This window comes from Poecile atricapillus, chromosome 23, assembly GCF_030490865.1.
Source record: "Poecile atricapillus isolate bPoeAtr1 chromosome 23, bPoeAtr1.hap1, whole genome shotgun sequence".
NCBI lineage: Eukaryota > Metazoa > Chordata > Aves > Passeriformes > Paridae > Poecile > Poecile atricapillus.
Window position 1 is genome coordinate 1,559,346 of NC_081271.1, and position 21,140 is coordinate 1,580,485.

Consider the following 21,140-nt stretch of genomic DNA (forward strand, 5'->3'; position numbering starts at 1 on the left):
GGGCTCAGAACAAGCTGTGGGGCTCAGGGATGATTATGAAGGAGCTGTGGGGCTCAGAACAAGCTGTGGGGCTCAGGGATGATTATGAAGGAGCTGTGGGGCTCAGAACAAGCTGTGGGGCTCAGGAGAAGTTCTGGAAGGCTCAGGAGGAGCTGTGAGGCTCAGAACAAGCTGTGGGGCTCAGGGATGATTATGGAGGAGCTGTGGGGCTCAGACCAAGCTGTGGGGCTCAGACCAAGCTGTGGGGCTCAGACCAAGCTATGGGGCTCAGAACAAGCTGTGGGGCTCAGAACAAGCTGTGGGGCTCAGAACAAGCTGTGGGGCTCAGCAGGAGCCGAGCAGACCCAGCGGGGCCGGAGCAGCCGCGGTTTCGGCGCTGCTGGAGCGGCCGCGCTCGGCGGAGCCCCGGGAGCCGCTCAGCCCCGGGCCGGGCGCTCCCAGCCCGGGGGTCCCGCAGCCCCTCGCCCACCCCCGAGCAGCCCCGGCCGGGCTCTCCGGGGCTCCGCCGCGTTGTTTTCCGCAGGATTTTATGGAGGTTTGGGTTTCGTGGCGCTGCGGGGAGGGAGCTCCGGGCCGCGGCGAAGTTTTGTGCGATGCATCAGCGGATCCCCACCCCGTTTTAACCCAGTCGGGAACACGCAGAAGGGAAATAAATTAGCGCAGCTTCTGACAGCTCTGCTGGAAAATAGCTCTGGGTTTTTACCCCATCCTGAGCCTTTCAGGGAGACTCTGCGGGGGTGGGGTCTGTGCGGCCCGGCCGTGCCCCGCGGAGCTCCTGCAGCTCGGGGAATTGCGGAGAATTCCAAATATCACAGCCCCATCTCTCCCGGTTTGGGTTCTTCGGCTGAAGGGACAGGAGCTTCCCTTCGGTGCAATCCTCACCGAGCAATTTTCCTTTTATAAAGGACGGATTTGAGTTAAAATATTCGGGGTGAAGTTGGCAGAGCTCCCCAGGTGGCAAATTTTGGACAATTTTTGGCTTCTTGGAAGCCCTTCTGCCCTCTCTCCTTCCTTCCCACTCTGTGTCCTCACGTGGAGCTGCTCCAAGCCCAAAAACAGCTCTGCTCACCTTCACCCCAAACACCCCTTGCACCCCAAATGTTTCTGCCGGTGCTTTTAGGTCAAATCCATCATTTTTAACGGGAAAAGCTCCTCCTGTGAGGATTGCACCGAGGGGAAGCTCCTGCCCCTTCAGCCAAAGGATCCAAACCGGGAGAGATGGGGATGAAATATTCGAAATTTTGCCTCTCCACAGTTTAATGCTCCATTCCCGGGTCTGAAATATTTGAAATTTTACCTCTCCACAATTTAATGCTCCGTTCCCAGCCAGGCCTGCTCGGGCCATGTGATGATTATAAAAGATGCAGGTGGTGGCTGCAGCCTCCTGCCACCTTTTCCCTGTCCCTTATCAGACAGGGACAAGATAAGAAGCCACCTGAGGACCCCCGAGAGCGCCCAGCCGAAATCTGTTATTGTTATTTTAATGCCGGTGCAGGCGGCTCGCGCTGCTCATTGTTGGGAGGAAAGAGGAGAGGAGATAAATTAAATATAATGAATGAAGGGAGCTGAAAGGCGGCATTTGATCCTCTTTGCTGTGGAAAAAGGGGATGGCAGGAGCTGGGGACTTCCGGGAGGAGCAGGAGAAGTTGGAAGGGAGGAATTCAGGATTTGGAAGGGAGGAATTTTTGGAAGGGAGAAGCTGGGAAATGGCAGAATGAGGAATGGCAGAGGTGGGAATGGCAGAACCGGGAATGGCAGAGCTGGGAATGACAGAAATAGGAATGGCAAAGACAGGGAATGGCAGAACCAGGGAATGGCAGAGCTGGGAATGGCAGAGCCGGGAATGGCAAAGACAGGGAATGACAGAACCAGGAATGGCAGAACCAGGAATGGCAGAACTGGGAATGGCAGAGCTGGGAATGGCAGAGCTGGGAATGGCAAAAACAGGGAATGGCAGAACCAGGAATGGCAGAACCAGGAATGGCAGAACCAGGGAATGGCAGAGCTGGGAATGGCAGAGCTGGGAATGGCAGAACCAGGAATTGCAGAGCAAGGAATGGCAGAGCTGGGAATGGCAGAGCTGGGAATGGCAGAACCAGGAATGGCAGAACCAGGAATGGCAGAGCTGGGAATGGCAGAACCGGGAATGGCAGAACCAGGAATGCCAAAGACAGGGAATGGCAGAACCGGGAATGGCAGAACCAGGAATGGCAGAGCCGGGAATGGCAGAGCTGGGAATGGCAGAGCCGGGAATGGCAGAGCAAGGAATGGCAGAGCTGGGAATGGCAGAGCTGGGAATGGCAGAACCAGGAATGACAGAACCAGGAATGGCAGAGCAGGGAATGGCAGAACCGGGAATGGCAGAGCCGGGAATGGCAGAGCTGGGAATGGCAGAGCAAGGAATGGCAGCTCCCGAGCAGGGCGGGCGCTGGGGAATGCCAGAGCCCGGCCTTATCTTTTGTCTGGAACAATGGAGGGCTCGGCCCCATTGTTCTCCTCCCCGGCCGGCGGTTCCCTGGGGCACGGGCTGCCTCTGGAGCGTGCCCGGATCCATGGGCAGGACGGGCGGGACGGGCGGGGGTGGCACGGACCCCTCCTGGCTGCTGTTCCAGCGAGTTCCCCGCAGGGAACCCCTTCCCGCTGGTTTTCCGTGTGGATTTTAGGAGCAGGGAAGGTCCCCTGGAAAGCCCAGCTGCAGGCTGGGCAGGGCGGAGCAGAATTTGCCGGTTTTTTAAAAGCTCTTTTTAGGGTTTTGCGTTCTCAGGTCTCTGGGATCCCATGCCGGGTCCTTCCCGCTGCGTTTCCTCTGGTTTGTGGGTCCGTCCTGGGAATATGGCTGGGGAAAACACATTTTTGGGTGTGGGATTTGTGTGTTTTCCCAAAAAAACCTCATCCTGGGGGCTGGGCAAAGCTGGCACAGCCCAGGGAACAGGCACAGGAGCCCAGGGCCCCACGGGCTGTGAGCACAACCCCAAAATCCACCCCAAATCCTTTTGTTTCCCCAGAACCAGGGCCGAGCAGCTCATCCCAGCTTCCCAGGACCGGGCTGGGATGGGCAGCTGGAGGCCGGAGCTGCCAATTCCCGCTGCTCAGGGAGCCCAGAGAAAATCGGGATAGAGCAGGGGAGGTGACAGAGGTGCCACCAGCACCACGAGCCCCTGGTGTGCCAAAAGGGATGGGCTGGCGGCTTCTGGTCTGTGCTGGGATTTTGCTGTGCAGTGAAAACCATCCCAAAAACCTCGTTTCCAAATCCCTCTGCTCCCCCAGAGGTGAGGAGCTGAATCTGCTGGGTTTTGATTCCTGCAGATCCAGCAGGGAGAGAAGGGGTGAGGCCCAAATTGGGGTTGTGGCGGTTTGGAGGTGGCTGCTCCCAATTCCCTTGGGATCCTGCAGAGGGATGGGAAGCGGGGTGTCTCAAACCCCAAACGCCAGGAGGTGGGGGTGTCTCTGAGCTGAAAGAGCGACCAAAAAATGACAAAATAGCCACAAAAACGGGTCTTGTGCTGTTCCTCGCACACCTGAGGCCTCCGGAAGCGCCGCCGCCGGATGCTCGGTGTCACCCAAGGTGGGCGATGAGCTGAGGAACCCAAATCCGCACCCCAAACCAGGGCAAACGTCACCAAAACGACCGCGGCCGAGGGAGGAAATGGGGCCAAGAGTGTTTTGCATCCAACCCCATCCATGCCTGGTTCCTCAGTGGGAATGGGCTCAGGGCTGCCTTTGGAAGGGTTTTTGGGATGATTTTGGGGCAGGTGAGGAGCGGCCAGTGGCGCCTTTTCCTCCTGAGCGAGGTTCATGAAAGCCCTGACGGTTCCTGGGGCAGCTCCCAAAACACCAGGAAAAAAAATCCCATTGCTGGAATGTGAAGCAACCCCAACATCTGGAGCTCCAAATTTCCCTGAATCCCAAATTTGGGAAGTGTCTCCATGTCCCTCCGTGTCCCCTTTTGTCCCTCCATGTGACAATCTGGAGGTGAGGATCAATTTGCTGCAGCTCAGGACGCCGAGGGACCCCAAAGGTTTCCGGGGCGCTGCTGGCTGTGGCTGTGGGGCGGAAACGTGGCCCCATAAGATTTTGGGGTGCGATTTGGGGCTTGGGTGCTGTGGGTGATGGGCCCCAGGGCTGGCTCCGAGCACCCTTGGGTGCTCCCGGGTGGGCCCAGCAATCCTGGGAATCACCAGACGGGATTGGTGCCCGCAAATGGGAAAACCTGGAAAAATAAGGGATTAGTGGGAGGTGGAAAATGCCATAAAAGATCAAGGATGGGGGGGTTATTGAAATGGGATGCACCCCCAAAACCTGGAAAAATTAGGGATTATTGGGAGGTGTAAAATTCCATGAGGAGCTCAGGGATGGAGGGTTGTTGGCATGGGATGGACCCCCAAAACCTGGAAAAATTAGGGAAAACATAAAATTCCATTAGAGATCAAGGATTGAGGGTTATGGATATGGTTTTTCACATGGGATGGACACCCCAAACTTCTGGAAAAACAGGGAATTGTTGGAAAGTTTGAAATTCCATGAAAGCTCAAGGATGGAGGGTTATGGACTGGAGTGGACCCAAACCAGCACCGATTTCTGCACATTCCCAACGCCACCCATGGATTTCCCATGGAAAACGGGTTTGGGAAGAGCTTCCCTCCTGCTGGGAGGTGCAGGGCAGGTGGGCGAGCCCCGCTTTGGGGTTTTTTTTTCCAAAGGGAGCAGGAAAAGGGTCGGATGTCTTGACCCTCTATCCCTCAGGCGACGGGAAAATCTGGTTTAAATTCTGCTTTAAAGTCAGGTTTAAAGTCAGGTTTAAAGTCAGGTTTAAAGCTTGGTTTAAAACCTCGTTTGCGCTCAACGCCCCTGCCGAGCCTCCCCCGGCTGTGCCTGGAAACTCTGAGTGACAGAAGTGACACAAAAACGCCACCGCGATCGGAGACCCCGATAAACCCCGCGGGTGCTTTGGGGCCGGGGCAGGGCAAGGAGGGGGAGCCGTGCCAGGCTCACCGTGCTGGGCTCTGGGTGAGTTATCCCCGACCCCATCCCCGATTTTCCTTTATTTCTCTGGGTTTGGTCGCTTTTTTAATTTAATTCCCGGCGGTGGCGGCTCGGCGCGAATGGGTTCGTTCGGGGAGTGAAGGGATGTCATGGAAGGGGTTTGGGAGTGGCTCCAGGGATTTCTGCTGGATCCCAAGGATCTGGATCACCCCTCTGTGGATCATGGGGCTGTGCAACCCTGCTGGGTATTGGGACAAAGGCGGGTTTTGCATCCAAAGCATCTTTTGAAACATTTTTTTGATGCAGATAAAAAAAAAAATAAGGGTGAAAAGGGTAAATCCCCATTTCTCAGAGTGCCGGGATTCCCTCTGTTAGAAAGGGAATGTTTGGGGGTTTTGTAGGGTTTTAATGCAGAGGGGGTGGGAAGGGCAGAGGAAAAAGGGTGAAAAAAAATGGGTTTTGCTTTTTCCTCGAGTTTCCTAGAGATCCTGTGATTTTCTGGGAAGGGGACTTTGTGCTTTCAGACTTCTCCCCACCCTTGATTTCCCTCTCCTGAGCATCCCCTTTCCCTAAAGATCCTTCCAGCCCCCTAAAATTCCCTGGACACAAACCCTGCAGAGCCAGAGGTGCTGCAAGGAGCCTTTTCCTTGTGGATTCATCTCCTCAAGTGGAAGAACCATCCCAAACCTCCTGGAGGCCCAGGAATAGGAATGACCAGCGCCGGCCCCGGGGCCATCGCGTGGCTCGTCCTGGGATTGTTCCCGGGATGGGGAGGACTTAGCGGGGTTGGAAATCATTCCAGCGCCGCGGAGTTTCCTCCTCTTCCCTGATGAGATCATTCCCGGCTCATAAATCCCGCGGCCAGGAAGTTCCACCTGAGGTTCAGGCGGATTTTTTTTTTTTCCCTCCCCTCCTATTTGGAACCCTCCCCGCGGCAGAAGGAAAAATGTGTTTGGGTCGTGGCTGCGAGCGGGGTGGCCCTGGGCCAGGGGACGCCCAGGGAAGGATCCGGCTGCTTCCAGGGATTGGGATTTATTTGGATAATTATGGGCCTCCTGGCTGGGTTTTGTCACACAGGCTGGCGGGAGGCAGGATCCCTGGATTTGGGGTTGGGAAGGAAGGTCCCAGCTGTTTTTGGGATCCTAAAGGATAAACCCCCTTGGAGTAGTGGGAAAGCAGAGGGAGATGGGAATTCTCCATCCAAAGGGACACTGGGATGTGTCCCAGAGCTCTGGGATGGATCCAATGGATCCCAGTGGCCACAGGGAATGTGTGGGACATGGATCCTGATCCCAGAGCCCACAGGGAATGTGTGGGACATGGATCCTGATCCCAGAGCCCACAGGGAATGTGTGGGGCATGGATCCTGATCCCAGAGCCCACAGGGAATGTGTGGGGCATGGATCCTGATCCCAGAGCCCACAGGGAATGTGTGGGGCATGGATCCTGATCCCAGAGCCCACAGGGAATGTGTGGGACATGGATCCTGATCCCAGAGCCCACAGGGAATGTGTGGGACATGGATCCTGATCCCAGAGCCCACAGGGAATGTGTGGGACATGGATCCTGATCCCAGAGCCCACAGGGAATGTGTGGGGCATGGATCCAACAGATCCCAGAGCCCACAGGGAATGTGTGGGGCATGGATCCAACAGATCCCAGAGCCCACAGGGAATGTGTGGGGCATGGATCCTGATCCCAGAGCCCACAGGGAATGTGTGGGACATGGATCCTGATCCCAGAGCCCACAGGGAATGTGTGGGACATGGATCCTGATCCCAGAGCCCACAGGGAATGTGTGGGGCATGGATCCTGATCCCAGAGCCCACAGGGAATGTGTGGGGCATGGATCCTGATCCCAGAGCCCACAGGGAATGTGTGGGACATGGATCCTGATCCCAGAGCCCACAGGGAATGTGTGGGGCATGGATCCTGATCCCAGAGCCCACAGGGAATGTGTGGGGCATGGATCCTGATCCCAGAGCCCACAGGGAATGTGTTGGGGTTGACTCATCCTTATCAGGCTTTGCTGGGAAAACAAAAACCCTTTGTTTTCCCATTCCCACCCAGCTGGAACATCTCACCGGGATCCTGCTGGACACAGGGAGGTGAAGCCCCAGGAGGATAAGTTGGATTTGGCCAAGAGGGATAATCCCGTGGGAAAAGCGGGAGCAGAGCCGCTGAGGGCAGAGGCTGCAGTTTGGTCCTCATCCCATTTCCTGGGACACCAGGGTCTCCTGGGATTTACAGGGGATGGAAAACATCCCTGGTGGAGAACATGGAGCATCCCATGAAACCTCCCAGATCCTCCTCTTCCCCTTGGCCCAGCCTAGGAATTCCTCTTTTCCTCCCTGCCCTGCATTTGAGAGAACTTGGGGATGAATCCCTGTTATTTTTCCTATTTCCTCAAGTTCTGGAGAGTGGGATTGATTGGGTTTGCCCCCAGAACTCTGCTGGAACTCATCAGGGAGATGTACATCTCATTAATAACCCTGGATATGGCCTTTGGAAGGGGCAGGCTGGGTTTTTTTGGGATAGAATTGGTAAAAATTGTAACTTCTTTAGGATTCAAACTTCCACGGGCACCCTGGAGACCGGGATTGCAGCTTTCCATCTTAAAAGATGGAAAATCGATGCTCCCCCCCAAAAAACCTCCCATAACATGCCGAGAGAATTCCAGGGGTGAGGAGGGGACGTTCCTCCGTGGGAACACCTGGATGGGGTCACACACCCCTGGAGAGGGGACCTGCTGGAAAGGGGACACAGGAGTGACCTCGACTCCTTCCTGCACCGGCCGTGCCCGGGAGTTTCCGTGATGCTGGTGCCGTCACCGCTGTGCCGTGACCCCGTGGGGACGTTTCCGGATGTTTCCAGAGTCTGTTTGTCCTTTGGGGAAGGAGAAATCGCCTTTGGGGAACTGAGGGCGGGTGGAGGATGGACAAATGCCCGGCTGGTTTGGGTGGGCAGCGGGAAATCCCAACTCCTGCTCACCCCAAAGATCTTGCCAGGATGGAAAGGGACGTTTGGGGTCTGGGGGTCTCTTTGGGATGGGGATTTTCCATTGGGTACCTCCAGGAAGGACACTCCAGGCAATTCCCATCCTGCTGCCCCTGGGAGCATCCCCCTCCCCAAATCCCCCGTGCCCACCAAAAATCTTCCATCTCAGGGTGGATTTTGCAGCTTTTCCGGTGCCCCTGGGCAGGGGAGCTTTGGGTTTTTTCTGCTGCTGAACTCAGGTGAGGTGATGAGAACGCGGAGGTGGCTGAGGATCGGGCTGAGCCCAAATTTGGAGCGTTTCTGCTGTGGCTTTGTGGGGCAGCGGGGTGGGGACACAGCCCTGGCAGGGGACACGTGCTGCGAGCAGTGACGCTCGGAGCCGGTGGCGTTTCTGAGTCTAAAACCCCTCACCCAGTTGCCTTTTGGGGTTAAAAAAGAATTTTTCGGCACCAGCGAACCCCGGGGTCTTGCATTTCCTCATCCATGCTTTTCCCGCCCCCATGGATGGACGGCACATTCCACCTCCCCCAGGGCCACCTGCCATTCCCAGGGAATGTCCATCCATCCTGGGATGCTCTGGATCCCCAGGGAAGGGACGGCAGCCCCGTGAACTTCCCCCAGCCAGGGACATCGGCCACCCCTGGCCATCCCTGCCCGGGCACGGCCGAGCAAACATCCATTCTTTTCTCTTGGAAGACACCCGGGGCGGAAACGCTTGGAAGCGGCCCCGAAAGGACATTCCAAGTCTGGCAGGAAAGCGGCCCCGCTCGTCTGGCAGGAGATGGGCTATTGTCTGTCCCGGTGGCCGGCCGGGATTCCTCAGGTCCTGCCTGGAAGAGGAAAATCTCCGAGTGTGTCTTTATTTTTTCCTCTGCCCTCTCCCAGGGGTGTCGGGGCTGCTGCTCGTGCCGGCACTGGGGCCGTTATTGCTCCTCTGGTGTTTCCTCCTTGGATTTTTCCCTGTTTTGCCAGGCTGTGGTGGCGGGATGAGGTTTTCTTGGGATGATTGGGCACCACGTTGGGCTCCTCCTGAAGGGAAGAGCTGGGAAGAGCCATGGACGGAGAGTTTTGGGAGGGAGGAGAGCAAAACCTCCAAGAGCTGGGACAGCTTGATGGCCAGGAGAGGGCAGGGTCATCCCAAAAAATCAGGGCAGCCAACTCTCCAAGGGTGTCTTTGCTGTCCCTGGGGTGGGAGTGTCCCCAAATTGAGCCCTGAGGTGGGAGGGATGTGACACAGGGTGAGGGATCTTGGCGGCTCTTGGATCCCCAAGGTCCTGCAGAGCCAGGATCCCGGCATCTCTTGATCCCCACATCTCGTAGATCCCCAGACTCCTGCAGCTCTGGAATCTCGTTGCCCCTTGAATTCCCAAATTCCTGCAGTGTCAGGATCTTGGTGTCTCTGGGATCCCAAACTCCTGCTCTGCTGGGATCTCAGCACCTCTTGGATCCCAAAGGCTCCTGCACTGAAGGAATCTCAACATTTCTTGGATCCCCAAGATCTTGGTGTCTCTTGGATCTCCAAACTCCTGAAGTGCCAGGATCTCAACATCTCCTGGATCCCAAGCTCCTGCAGTTCTGGGATCTCAACATTTCTTGGCTCCCCAAGCTCCTGCAGTGCCGGGATCTTGGAATACCTTGGATTCCCAAACTTCTGCAGTGCTGGGATCCTGACTTCTCTAGGATTCCCAGGCTCCTCAGGATCTCCACATCTCCTGGATCCCAAGCTCCTGCTGTACCAGGATCTCAGATCTCCTGGATCCCAGGCTCCTGCAGCATCGGGATTTTGGCATTTTTTGGATCTGGGCAGGGTGGGGGTTTTCTGGCACCTCATCCCCTTTTCCCGGCCCCTGGAGCTGTTCTGCTCCACGCAGCCGGGGCCGATAGGATCAGGCCTGGCTGGCGGGCAGGAAGGGTGGCACGGCCAGCGGGAGAATTGCAGGACGTGCCGTTCGCTGGTGCAAACCGGGGAGTAAAAGCTGCCACCATCCCAAAAATCATGGAGCTGCCAGGCTGGGGTTGGGAGGAAAGGTGAAATATCGGGGTTTCAGGGCTTTGATGCTTGTGGGATGAGCCCCCAAAATGCTGTGAGGGAAGGAAGCATCCCATGAGGATTCAGGATCTGTTTCCATGCTCTGGGCTGGCATTTTCCATCCCAACCCGTTCCCTCCCTTCCTCCCCACCCAGGAGCATTAAAAACCGAGAAGATCCTTGCCCCAGGCATCCCTGGACCCCACACCTGGAACGAGATAAGGCGCCTTTTCCCCTTTTTCCCTTTTTTTCCGTTTCCTCGGCAGGGTGGGTGATGAACCCTCAATGAGGCCTCTTTCAAACACGGCCCTGTTAAAGCGCTTGGCCCCATTTTAAGAGCAAACTTCCAGTGGCACCGGGAGGTGAAGCAGAGCGGGAACGGGACCTGCGGGAGGGGTGGGATGTGATTCTGTACCTGTCTCAACCCAAAAACATGGCTCAGTGCCGCAGTGCTGCAGTTGCAGCATCCCAAACCTACAAAAACTTGGATTTTTGCGTGGAAAAAACACCAAAAAAGCCGGGAAGAAAGGGAATTTCACGCACAACTCTGCTCATGCCTGCCTCAGTTTCCCCACCTGTAACACATCCCCACAATCCTTGCTGGAGTGGGCACAGTTTCCCACCGTGTCCGCTCCTTCCCGGCGATGGATTTTGGGGGCCGGGTGGCCCCGGCCAAGGTGAGCCGGGGCAGGAAGGGGCGCCGCAGGATGCGGCAGCCCCCGGGTGATGCGGGGCCGGGAGGAAACCCGGCGGGTTTGTTCGGTGGAGGGCGAGGGAACCGAGATTATAAAAAGGCCCGCTAAGATCAGAAAGGCTGGCGAGCACAGTGCCCTATTGTGGAGCTGTCACACTTCCCTTTACTTTATTGCTTTTGTCCAACACCCCATTGTTCCACTTCCTTTTGTCCCCTATTCACAGCCCTGGCTTTTCATTACCCAGCCGGCCTTGTTGTTTTCATTTCTTTTGTTTGAAGTTCCTGAGAGGAAGGTTTTATTTTCAGCCGTTTGATTAATTCGCAGCTTGAGCCGGGCTTTGTTTGTTATGTAATTGCTGCCCCCAAGCCGGGCGGCCCAGCTCAGCCCTCCCCACCCCGCTTTGCACCCCCAAACTGGGTTTAGGGGCTCCTGACGGGGGTTTGGGAGGTGAGAGGGCGCTGGGTTTGGGGTGGCAGCCCCCAGGCAGGTGCTGTCCCCATGGCAGGACAATCCCACAAGCCAGATCCCGATTCCCGGCAGCGTCCGGGGTAAAGCCCTTCCTTCACAGCCTCCTTTTCCCATTATTCCCACCTGAAAGGCCAGGACAATGCTTGTTCCCGTTCTTGCTGTGTGGTGTGAGGGTTGGTGGCCTGGGGACGGCAAATCCCCATGGACGCCGCCAATCCTGGCGCTGGCTCTTGGACACCGCGCCTGGCACCCGGAGCGAGGGGTGGGACACGTTTTTTGGGGACAAACCCCACGGAATGCCAGGGCTTGGGGTCCCCTTGGGGTGTTACAGCCCACTCCCCATAAAACTCATCGTCATTCCTGTGGGGCCCATCCGGCTGGGAAGGGGTTTGGCACCCGTGGGGGTTTTGGTGGGATCAGGGAGAGCCATTCCTGGGGCCAGGCTTTGCCCTGGCAGGACCTTGGCTGGTGCTGTGCTGGGCATTCCCAGAAGAATGTTCTGGTGGCTGGTCCCAGTCCCAAGTCCATCCCATGCCTGGGAGCTGTTCTGGTGGCCATCCCAGGTCCAACCCGCACCAGGGATCCTGGAGGAGCCATTCTGGTGCCATCCCAGGTCTCTCCCATGCCCAGGATTCCCAGAAGAATGTTCTGGTGCCGTCCCAGGTCCATCCCATGCCAGGCATTCCCAGAGGAGCCGTTCTGGTGCCGTCCCAGCCATGGCTGGGCAGAGCTGGGATTTCCACTTCCCATCGGAGCGGGAATCCTGCCACCACTCCGAAGGCTTTCTAGGCACGGCTCCTGGACAGTGAGGGGGACCTGGGGACCCCGGGATGCTGGCACAGGTCCCTGTCACCCTGAGCCTGGGCTTGCTGGACGTGGCATGAAGGTCCCCCAAGTTGTCCTCAGGCCCAATCCTTTAGGAATTTACTCCTCCATTCCAAGATTTCCCTGAGGACCGAGCCCTGAAACACCTGGAAAACCAGGAGCAAGAGCTCAGCTCTGCCCATGGCAAACCCCAGGGGTGTTGTGGGGTGCCCCGGTGTGGAGCCAGGCTGGGAGAGGGGTGCCCATGCCCAGGGGTGCCCGGTGGCCGTGGTGACGTCCCTGCTGTCCACAGGATGTCCATGAGGAGCCCCGTGTCCCCACCCCCGGAGCTGGATGGAGTGGGCGCCATGGTGAACTGCGCCATCAAGACGGAGGAGAAGAAGGAGGGCGGCCCCGAGACCCCGCCGGGGGCTGCCCCTGGTGCCGAGCCCCGGCCCCACGAGCCCCCGGGGCCACTGGCCAGGGATGGCACCGACCCCCAGGCCCTGCCACAGGTGGGTGTGACAAAGGTGGTGCTGTCCCCATCCCTGCTCCAGACCCTCCCATCTCGTGGGAGAAGCGGTGGCTGCTCCCCCCTGGGTGGTTTTTCCTCATCCCAAGGAATCAAAAGTGAAATCTGAGGCCCTCCCACGTTTTTTTGGCTGCTCTGGGGTCATCCCTGGGGTTTGAGGGTGGTGTGGAGCCTCCCTCAGCCCAGTCCAGGTGTTCCTCATCCCTTCAGGCTCCCTTTTCCATTGTCCTTGTGTTTTCCCTCTCCCTGCGCTGCCTTCAGAGGGGGAGGGAGCTCAGAGGATCCAGCCAGGCTGGATAAACGGGAGAAAATCCCAGCATTTCCAGCATGATGCTCTCTAGATGGGATTCAGGAGAACCTGCCTGCATCCCACCAGATCGGGATGTCCCACCCTGGGGGTGTCCCTGGCGGTGCCAGCAGTGCCCGGTGACATTCTGTGTCCCGCAGGAATCCTGCTCTCCCTCCAGGGACATTCCCGAGCCCCGGCGCTCCGCCTTCGAGCCGGCCGGCAGCTGCCAGGAGAAGCTGGACTTCAACAGGAACCTGAAGGAAGGTGGGGAATGTTCCCAAGGGGCCTCTTGGGACCCTTTCCCTGCCCTCCAGGATTTTCCCAAAGCTGTGGGGATGGACTGAGCCGTGGTGCAGAGCCTTGGGATGTGCTCATGTGGTTGTCCTCTTCTCCCTGTCCCTGTCCCTGTCCCTGTCCCTGTCCCCCAGTGATGCCAACCATCGAGAAGCTGCTGTCCAGTGACTGGAAGGAGCGGCTGCTGGGCCGGAACTCGGCTGAATCCAAGGAAGTGAAAGGTGGGACCCACCTCCACCAACCTCCCTCCTGCATCCCAGCTGGAAACACGGCCTTTCCCACCAAGGCAGGAGGGGACATCTCCTCATTTCACAGAGATTTGTCCCTTTTTTAATTGATTTTTTTTGGGGGGTGAGCATCTCTGCTGCCTCCGAGTGCGTGGGATGGCGGGGTGGGTTCAGCATGTGGGGATCTTTCCATGCTTCCAAAATCCGACATTCCCTGGTCACCCAGTGGTGCAGGACTTCTCTGCTTGACATTCCCCACCCCAAAGACTTGGATCTCCCCAGGTCGAAGGAAATGGGAACCGCGCTCCTTAAATAAAATCACCACCACCCCACCTCGTGCTGCTGACCCTCTCCCCCCTTCCCAACCCTCTGACCCTCATCCAGGCGGGATTTTCCCTCCCCCAGGAACCCAGGAGAGCCTGGCAGAGAAGGAGCTGCAGCTGCTGGTGATGATCAACCAGCTGTCCACGCTGCGGGACCAGCTGCTGACGGCGCACTCGGAGCAGAAGAACATGGCCACCATGCTCTTCGAGAAGCAGCAGCAGCAGATGGAGCTGGCCCGGCAGCAGCAGGAGCAGGTGGGGACCGTCCCTCCCTCCGGGGGATCCCTTTGGGGGTGGCTTTGGGGTCCCCTTTTCCTGCCCCAAACCTTCCTGGAAAAGGTTTCCCTTCTTCGGAGTTGGGAGGCCCAAGGGTGGATGGAGATTGGGATGGAGCTCTTTAATAAGAACAAACCAGCCCAGGTCCCTGCTGCCTCTGCTCACCTTGAACATCAATTTTTCCTCTCCTGAGGGCAGGGGTGACACCGCTGTCACACCTGGGCTGGGGGTGGCAGCTCCCTCCCAGCCCTTGTGTCCCTCGAGGCGGCTCAGGGGCAGCTCAGCCCCTGCTCGAGCCCTTCCCACAGCCCTGGGGACACCCTGCAGCCCCTTTTTGGTGCTTCTGGCCGGGTTCTGCCAGGTTGGAGGCCAGCCCAGAGCTGTCCTTGATGTCACCAACCGTCCCTGTCCCCTCCCCAGATCGCCAAGCAGCAGCAGCAGCTCATCCAGCAGCAGCACAAAATCAACCTCCTACAGCAGCAGATCCAGGTAAAGGCAGGGGACACCTCCCCTGGCCCCTTCCCCGTGTCCCCCTCCCCACGCTGGGTGACCGCAGCCTCCCTGCGTCCTGCTGTCCCCTGCTGGGGGTGACACTGCCGCGTGGCGCTGATCCGGTGTCCCTGTCCCCTCCAGCAGGTCAACATGCCCTACGTGATGATCCCCGCCTTCACCCCCGGCCACCAGCCCCTCCCGGTCACCCCCGAGTCCCAGCTGGCGCTGCCCATCCAGCCCATCCCCTGCAAACCAGGTGAGCTGGGTCCCCCTGGCACTGTCCCAGCCCTGCAGGGTGGCCTTGTCCCCCACAGCCGTGTCCCTGTTGTCCCCGACCGCTGTCCCTCTGTTCCTGCAGTGGATTATCCGGTGCAGCTCCTGCACAGCCCCCCTCCTCCCACGCTGAAGAGACCCGCGGGCCCGGGCCACCTCCAGATGCAGGTACAGCCCCCAAACCCCCTCCAAACCCTGGTACAGCCCCCAAACCCCCTCCAAACCCTGGCACAGCCCCCAAACCCTGATACAGCCCCCAAACCCCCTCCAAACCCTGGTACAGCCCCCAAAACCCCCTCCAAACCCTGGCACAGCCCCCAAACCCTGATACAGCCCCCAAACCCCCTCCAAACCCTGGTACAGCCCCCAAGCCCTGGTACAGCCCCCAAAACTCCCTCCAAACCCTGGTACAGCCCCCAAGCCCTGGTACAGCCCCCAAAACCCCCTCCAAACCCTGGCACAGCCCCCAAACCCTGATACAGCCCCCAAACCCCCTCCAAACCCTGGTACAACCCCCAAACCCTGATACAGCCCCCAAACCCCCTCCAAACCCTGGTACAGCCCCCAAACCCCCTCCCAAACCCTGGTACAACTTCCAAACCCCCTCCAAACCCTGGTATAGAACCAAAACCCCCTCCAAACCATGGTACAGCTCCCAAACTCCCTCCAAACCCTAGTACAGCCCCAAAACCCACCTTAAACCCTTGTACAACCCTCAAACCCCTTCCAAACCCTGGTATAGCCCAAAAAAACCCCTCCAAAACCTGGTACAGCCCCCAAACCCTTTTCAACCCCTGTCACAGACCCAAACCCCCTCCAAACCCTGGGCTGAGTGTTTGGGGGCAGCTCCTCACCCCCCATCCCTCCCTCCTCCCCAGGAGACCTCGCAGCCGCTGAACCTGACGGCCAAACCCAAAGGCTCCGAGCTCCCCAGTGCCTCCAGTTCGCCCAGTTTGAAGATGAGCGGCTGCCAGTCGCTGCCGCCGGGCCACGGGGCCAGCAGGGAGCTGCAGAGCAGCCCGTCCAGCCTCCCTCTGGGTGCGTGCCCAGCCGCCCTTTTGGGGTTTTGGGGGGACATGTGACATCTCTGCTGCTCCCGGGTGCCGTGCCACCCCTCAGGGCACAGCTGTGGTGGTCAGGGTGGGGTCAGTGCTGGGAGTGGTCAGTGGGGTGACCACTGGCACTGATGGGTGCCCACAATGGTCAGGTGACCTCTGGCACTGATGGGTGCTCATAGTGGTCAGTGAAGGGAGTGGTCAGTGGGGTGACCCCTGGCACTGATGGGTGCCCACAGGGGTCAGTGCTGTGAGTGGTCAGTGGAGTGACCATAGGGGTCAGTGCTGGGAGTGGTCAGTGAGGTGCCCACAGGGGTCAGTGAAGGGAGTGGTCAGTGGGGTGACCCCTGGCACTGATGGGTGCCCATAGGGGTCAGTGCTGTGAGTGGTCAGTGGAGTGACCATAGGGGTCAGTGCTGGGAGTGGTCAGTGGAGTGACCATAGGGGTCAGTGCTGGGAGTGGTCACTGAGGTGACCACTGGCACTGATGGGTGCCCATAGGGGTCAGTGAAGGGAGTGGTCAGTGGGGTGACCATAGGGGTCAGTGCTGGGAGGGGTCAGTGAGGTGACTGCTGGCACTGATGGGTGCCCATAGTGGTCAGTGCTCTGGGGGTCAGTGAGGTGACCACTGGCATTGACGGGTGCCCATAGTGGTCAGTGCTCCAGGGGTCTGTGAGTGACCGCTGGCACTGACGGGTGCCATGTCCTGCCAGGATTCCTGGGAGAGGGCGATGCCATCACCAAAGCCATCCACGACGCGCGGCAGCTGCTGCACGGCCACGGCGCCGCCATGGAGGGGTCACTCAGCAGCCCCTACCGCAAGGTGAGGGTCACTCTGCGTGGTCACCGTCCCCTCTGCCGCCCCAGTGCCACCAGCCACAGCTGTCCCCGGGCTGGGGCTGCCTCCTGACCCCGCTGTCCTGCAGGAGCACGTTGGGATCGATTCCTCCCCGGTGAAGGAGCGGATGGAGGAGACCCCCGGCCACCGGCTGGACGAGGCTCTGCTGAGCTGCGAGATGGACGGTGAGGATGGCCGGGAGCGTGGTGGTGACCCCGGGTTTGCTCTGTTCTCCGGCTCCTGCCCTCATCCCGGGTGTCCCTCGCAGGCTCCCGGCACTTCCCGGAGTCCAGGAACAACAACCACATCAAGCGGCCCATGAACGCCTTCATGGTGTGGGCCAAGGACGAGCGGAGGAAGATCCTGCAGGCCTTCCCAGACATGCACAACTCCAGCATCAGCAAGATCCTGGGTGAGGTCCTGGGACAGGATTCCCTCTTCATCCCCTGGAGGGATGGGAACGAGATCCTGGGACAGGGAATCTCCTCTGCATTCCCTGGAGGGATGGGAATGAAATCCTGGGACATGGAATCTCCTCTGCATTCCCTGGAGGGATGAGAATGAGGTCTTGGGACATGGAATCTCCTCTGCATCGCCTGGAGGGATGGGATCAAGATCCTGGGACAGAGAATCCCCTCTGCATCCCCTGGAGGGGATGGGAATGAGATCCTGGGACAGGATCCCCTCTGCATCCCCTGGAGGGATGGGAACGAGATTCTGGGATAGGGAATCTCCTCTGCATCGCCTGGAGGGATGGGAACGAGATTCTGGGATAGGGAATCTCCTCTGCATCGCCTGGAGGGATGGGAATGAGATCCTGGGACATCCCTGACCTGGGACAGGGAACATGAGTGGATGAATCCATGGAGGGATGTTCAGGGAATGAGGGGATGAGTCCCAGGAGGGAAGGTCAGAGAATGAATCCGTGGAGGTGCCTGGGGAAGGTCAGGGAAGCTGTTCCCGAAATTCCGGTAGAACCGGCTGCGGTGTGTGTCTCCCACCAGCACAGCTGTAAATCCAGGTGCTGATCCCACAAGGAATGACATTGACTAACAGCACTCATCCATCAATCAACACCAATTAACCTCGGGGTTCCTCCCAGCCGCCCTATTCTCGCCCAGGCAGGGTGTGAGCACGCTCTGCTCCTTCCCCACGCAGGATCCCGGTGGAAATCCATGTCCAACCAGGAGAAGCAGCCCTACTACGAGGAGCAGGCGCGGCTGAGCCGGCAGCACCTGGAGAAGTACCCGGATTACAAATACAAGCCGCGGCCCAAGCGCACCTGCATCGTGGAGGGCAAGCGGCTGCGCGTGGGCGAGTACAAGGCGCTGATGAGGAACCGGCGCCAGGACGCCAGGCAGGGATACCTGATAGGGTAATTGATAGGGGACAGCGCTGTGCCCCGCCCTGGGGGGTGGCACTGGGGTGGGGCTCACCTGGTGACACGGGTGGGGCTCACCTGGTCACCTTGGGTGAGGCTCACCTGGTGCCCATGGGGTTGGTTCCATGGGGTGAGGGCCCACCTGGTGACATGGGTGTTCACCCAGTGACATGAGTGGGGCCTTACCTGGTCATCATGGGGTTGGTGCCCACCTGGTGCCCATGGGATTGATTCCATGGGGTGGGGCTCACCTGGTGACATGGGTGGGGCTCACCTGGTGACACGGGTGGGGCTCACCTGGTGGCATGGGTAGGGCCTCACCTGGTCATCATGGGGTTGGTGCCCACCTGGTGCCCATGGGATTGGTGCCCATGGGGTTGGTTCCATGGGGTGGGGGCACACCTGGTGACGTTGGTGGGGCTCACCTGGTGACATGGGTAGGGCCTCACCTGGTGACATGGGTAGGGCCTCACCTGGTCATCATGGGGTTGGTGCCCACCTGGCGTCATTGCAGTAAGTGCTCACCTGGCACCAGCGGGGATTGTGCCCACCTGAGGTCGATGAGGTGGGTGCCCACCTGGTGCCCATGGGATTGGTTCCATGGGGTGAGGGCTCACCTGGTAACATTGGTGGGAGCTCACCTGATGACACTGGTGGGTGCTCCACTGGTGGAATGGTTGGGGGCTCACCTGGTGCCCTTGGGGTGGGGGCTCACCTGGTGTCAATGGGACAGGTTCTCACCTGGTGCCCATGGGGTTGGTTCCCCCCTGCCCTCCACAGAACATCCCCCACAGGTGTCCCCTCGCTGTCCTCTCAGTGCCCGCCCCCCGTGTCCCACAGGCCGCAGGGCAGCCAGGTGCCCCCCAGCTCCTCGGACGTGCTGTACCCGCGGCCGGTGGGCGTCCAGCTGCCCCCGCCCCTCCTGGAGCATTACCTGCCCCGCGGCGTGGACCCCACCATGCCCGTCATCGTCAACACCCGCAGCCTCAAGGACGGTGACGCCGGGGACGACGGGCACTCGGTGGCCGAGGGGGACATGTACCGCTACAGCGAGGACGAGGACTCGGAGGGCGAGGACAAGAGTGACGGCGAGCTGGTGGTGCTGACGGACTGAGGGGGCACAGGGAGGGCGGAGGGGGTGGCAGGTGCCACCACCAGGAGGGCACGGCGTGTCCTGGCGGGATGGGACTGAGCCACGGGAGAGCTGCCCGCCTCCACAGGGGGGTCCCACGAGGGTGGGCACCTGGAATTTTGGGTGGCAAGGGCTGGCTTGGTCTCACTTTGGTGGCGCGTGGAGCTGAGGCCACCGAGCCTGGAGATTTGGTGACGCGGCTGCTGCGCTGTCACCCCTGAGGGGATCTGGGGCGTCTCCCCAGAGCATCTCCCAGCCCTGCAGCACCTGTGGGTCCCAGAGAGCCTCACCTGCGCTGCTGGGCACGGGGTGGGGACACAGGGTGGGGACACGGGATGGGGACACGCTCGTCCCTCCTCTGTCCTGGTGTGACCTCCCTGCCGCGCCTCCCGCTCCATCTTTGGAGCCTGCCAGTGAATTCCCACGGAGCCAATTTTAGCTCCAGCCTGGCCCCGGCTCCGGCCAAGGGCTCCTCAGGGCCCTTTGTGCTCCCGACAGCTCTGGCCCACTTTGGGAACAAAGCGGGGGCTGTTCCTGCCCTGCCAACCCCCGCTCGGGGGGGACGTGCCCGGCTGTCCCCAGGCACCTGTCCCTGAAACTCGGGCTCCACCTGAGCCCTGCAGGGTGAGAGAGAGGGAGGAATAATTTTGGGGGAAAAAGTGGAATTCTTAGAAAAAAATGACATTTTATCTATAAAGGGTCAGAGCCCCTTCTGGGGGGGGTTGGAGTGAGGTGTGGATGAGCATGAGGGGTGTCCAGGTGAGAGTTTGGGGTGTCCAGGTGAGAGTTGGGGGTGTCCAGATGAGAGTTTGGGGTGTCCAGGTGTGTGTGTGTGTGTGCAGTGTCCAGGTGTGTTTATGCAATGTGCAGGGTGTGCGTGGTGTCCAGCTGTGCATGTGGAATGTCCAGGTGTGCACACACGGTGTCCAGGTGTGTGCCCAGTGTCCAGCTGTGTGACCAGTGTCCAGCTGTGTGTGCCCAGTGTCCAGCTGTGTGTGTGCAGTGTCCAGCTGTGTGCCCAGTGTCCAGCTGTGTGTGTGCAGTGTCCAGCTGTGTGACCAGTGTCCAGCTGTGTGTGACCAGTGTCCAGCTGTGTGTGCACAGTGTCCAGCTGTGTGACCAGTGTCCAGCTGTGTGTGCCCAGTGTCCAGCTGTGTGTGCACAGTGTCCAGCTGTGTGTGCAGTGTCCAGCTGTGTGTGCACAGTGTCCAGCTGTTTGTGTGCAGTGTCCAGCTGTGTGTGTGCAGTGTCCAGCTGTGTGTGTGTGCAGTGTCCAGCTGTGTGTGTGCAGTGTCCAGCTGTGTGTGCCCAGTGTCCAGCTGTGTGTGACCAGTGTCCAGCTGTTTGTGTGCAGTGTCCAGCTGTGTGCACAGTGTCCAGCTGTGTGTGCCCAGTGTCCAGCTGTGTGTGCACAGTGTCCAGCTGTGTGTGTGCAGTGTCCAGCTGTGTGTGACCAGTGTCCAGCTGTGTGTGTGCAGTGTCCAGCTGTGTGTGTGCAGTGTCCAGCTGTGTGTGTGCACAGTGTCCAGCTGTGTGACCAGTGTCCAGCTGTGTGTGCCCAGTGTCCAGCTGTGTGTGCGCGGTGTCCAGCTGTGTGTGTGCAGTGTCCAGCTGTGTGTGTGCAGTGTCCAGCTGTGACCAATGTCCAGCTGTGTGTGTGCAGTGTCCAGCTGTGTGTGACCAGTGTCCAGCTGTGTGACCAGTGTCCAGCTGTGTGACCAGTGTCCAGCTGTGTGTGCACAGTGTCCAGCTGTGTGCCCAGTGTCCAGCTGTGTGTGCCCAGTGTCCAGCTGTGTGTGCCCAGTGTCCAGCTGTGTGTGTGCAGTGTCCAGCTGTGTGTGTGCAGTGTCCAGCTGTGTTTGCAGTGTCCAGCTGTGTGCACATTGTCCAGCTGTGTGTGCAGTGTCCAGCTGTGTGCACATTGTCCAGCTGTGTGTGCAGTGTCCAGCTGTGTGTGTGCAGTGTCCAGCTGTGTGTGTGCAGTGTCCAGCTGTGCCCAGTGTCCAGCTGTGTGTGCCCAGTGTCCAGCTGTGTGTGACCAGTGTCCAGCTGT

The 21,140-nt window shown here is 59.2% G+C and overlaps 1 protein-coding gene across 3 annotated transcripts in view; it reads left to right on the plus strand.

Moving 5' to 3' along the window:
* The window catches only part of SOX13 (SRY-box transcription factor 13), a 33,304-nt gene extending 13,896 nt beyond the window's left edge, over nt 1-19,408 (plus strand). For 2 of the 3 annotated variants that reach the window (XM_058856171.1, XM_058856170.1), the window contains exons 2-14: nt 12,289-12,490; nt 12,955-13,060; nt 13,225-13,311; nt 13,723-13,895; nt 14,337-14,405; nt 14,550-14,664; nt 14,767-14,849; nt 15,560-15,719; nt 16,450-16,559; nt 16,663-16,759; nt 16,843-16,986; nt 17,733-17,949; nt 18,796-19,408. In XM_058856171.1, the coding sequence (XP_058712154.1) occupies nt 12,290-12,490; nt 12,955-13,060; nt 13,225-13,311; nt 13,723-13,895; nt 14,337-14,405; nt 14,550-14,664; nt 14,767-14,849; nt 15,560-15,719; nt 16,450-16,559; nt 16,663-16,759; nt 16,843-16,986; nt 17,733-17,949; nt 18,796-19,069 (1,836 nt within the window). In that variant the 5' untranslated portion in view covers nt 12,289 and the 3' untranslated portion in view covers nt 19,070-19,408. The remainder of the gene's footprint in view (nt 1-12,288; nt 12,491-12,954; nt 13,061-13,224; nt 13,312-13,722; nt 13,896-14,336; nt 14,406-14,549; nt 14,665-14,766; nt 14,850-15,559; nt 15,720-16,449; nt 16,560-16,662; nt 16,760-16,842; nt 16,987-17,732; nt 17,950-18,795) is intronic. The other variant, XM_058856173.1, reaches the window with a different exon arrangement.
* The last annotated feature ends 1,732 nt before the right edge of the window (nt 19,409-21,140 follow it).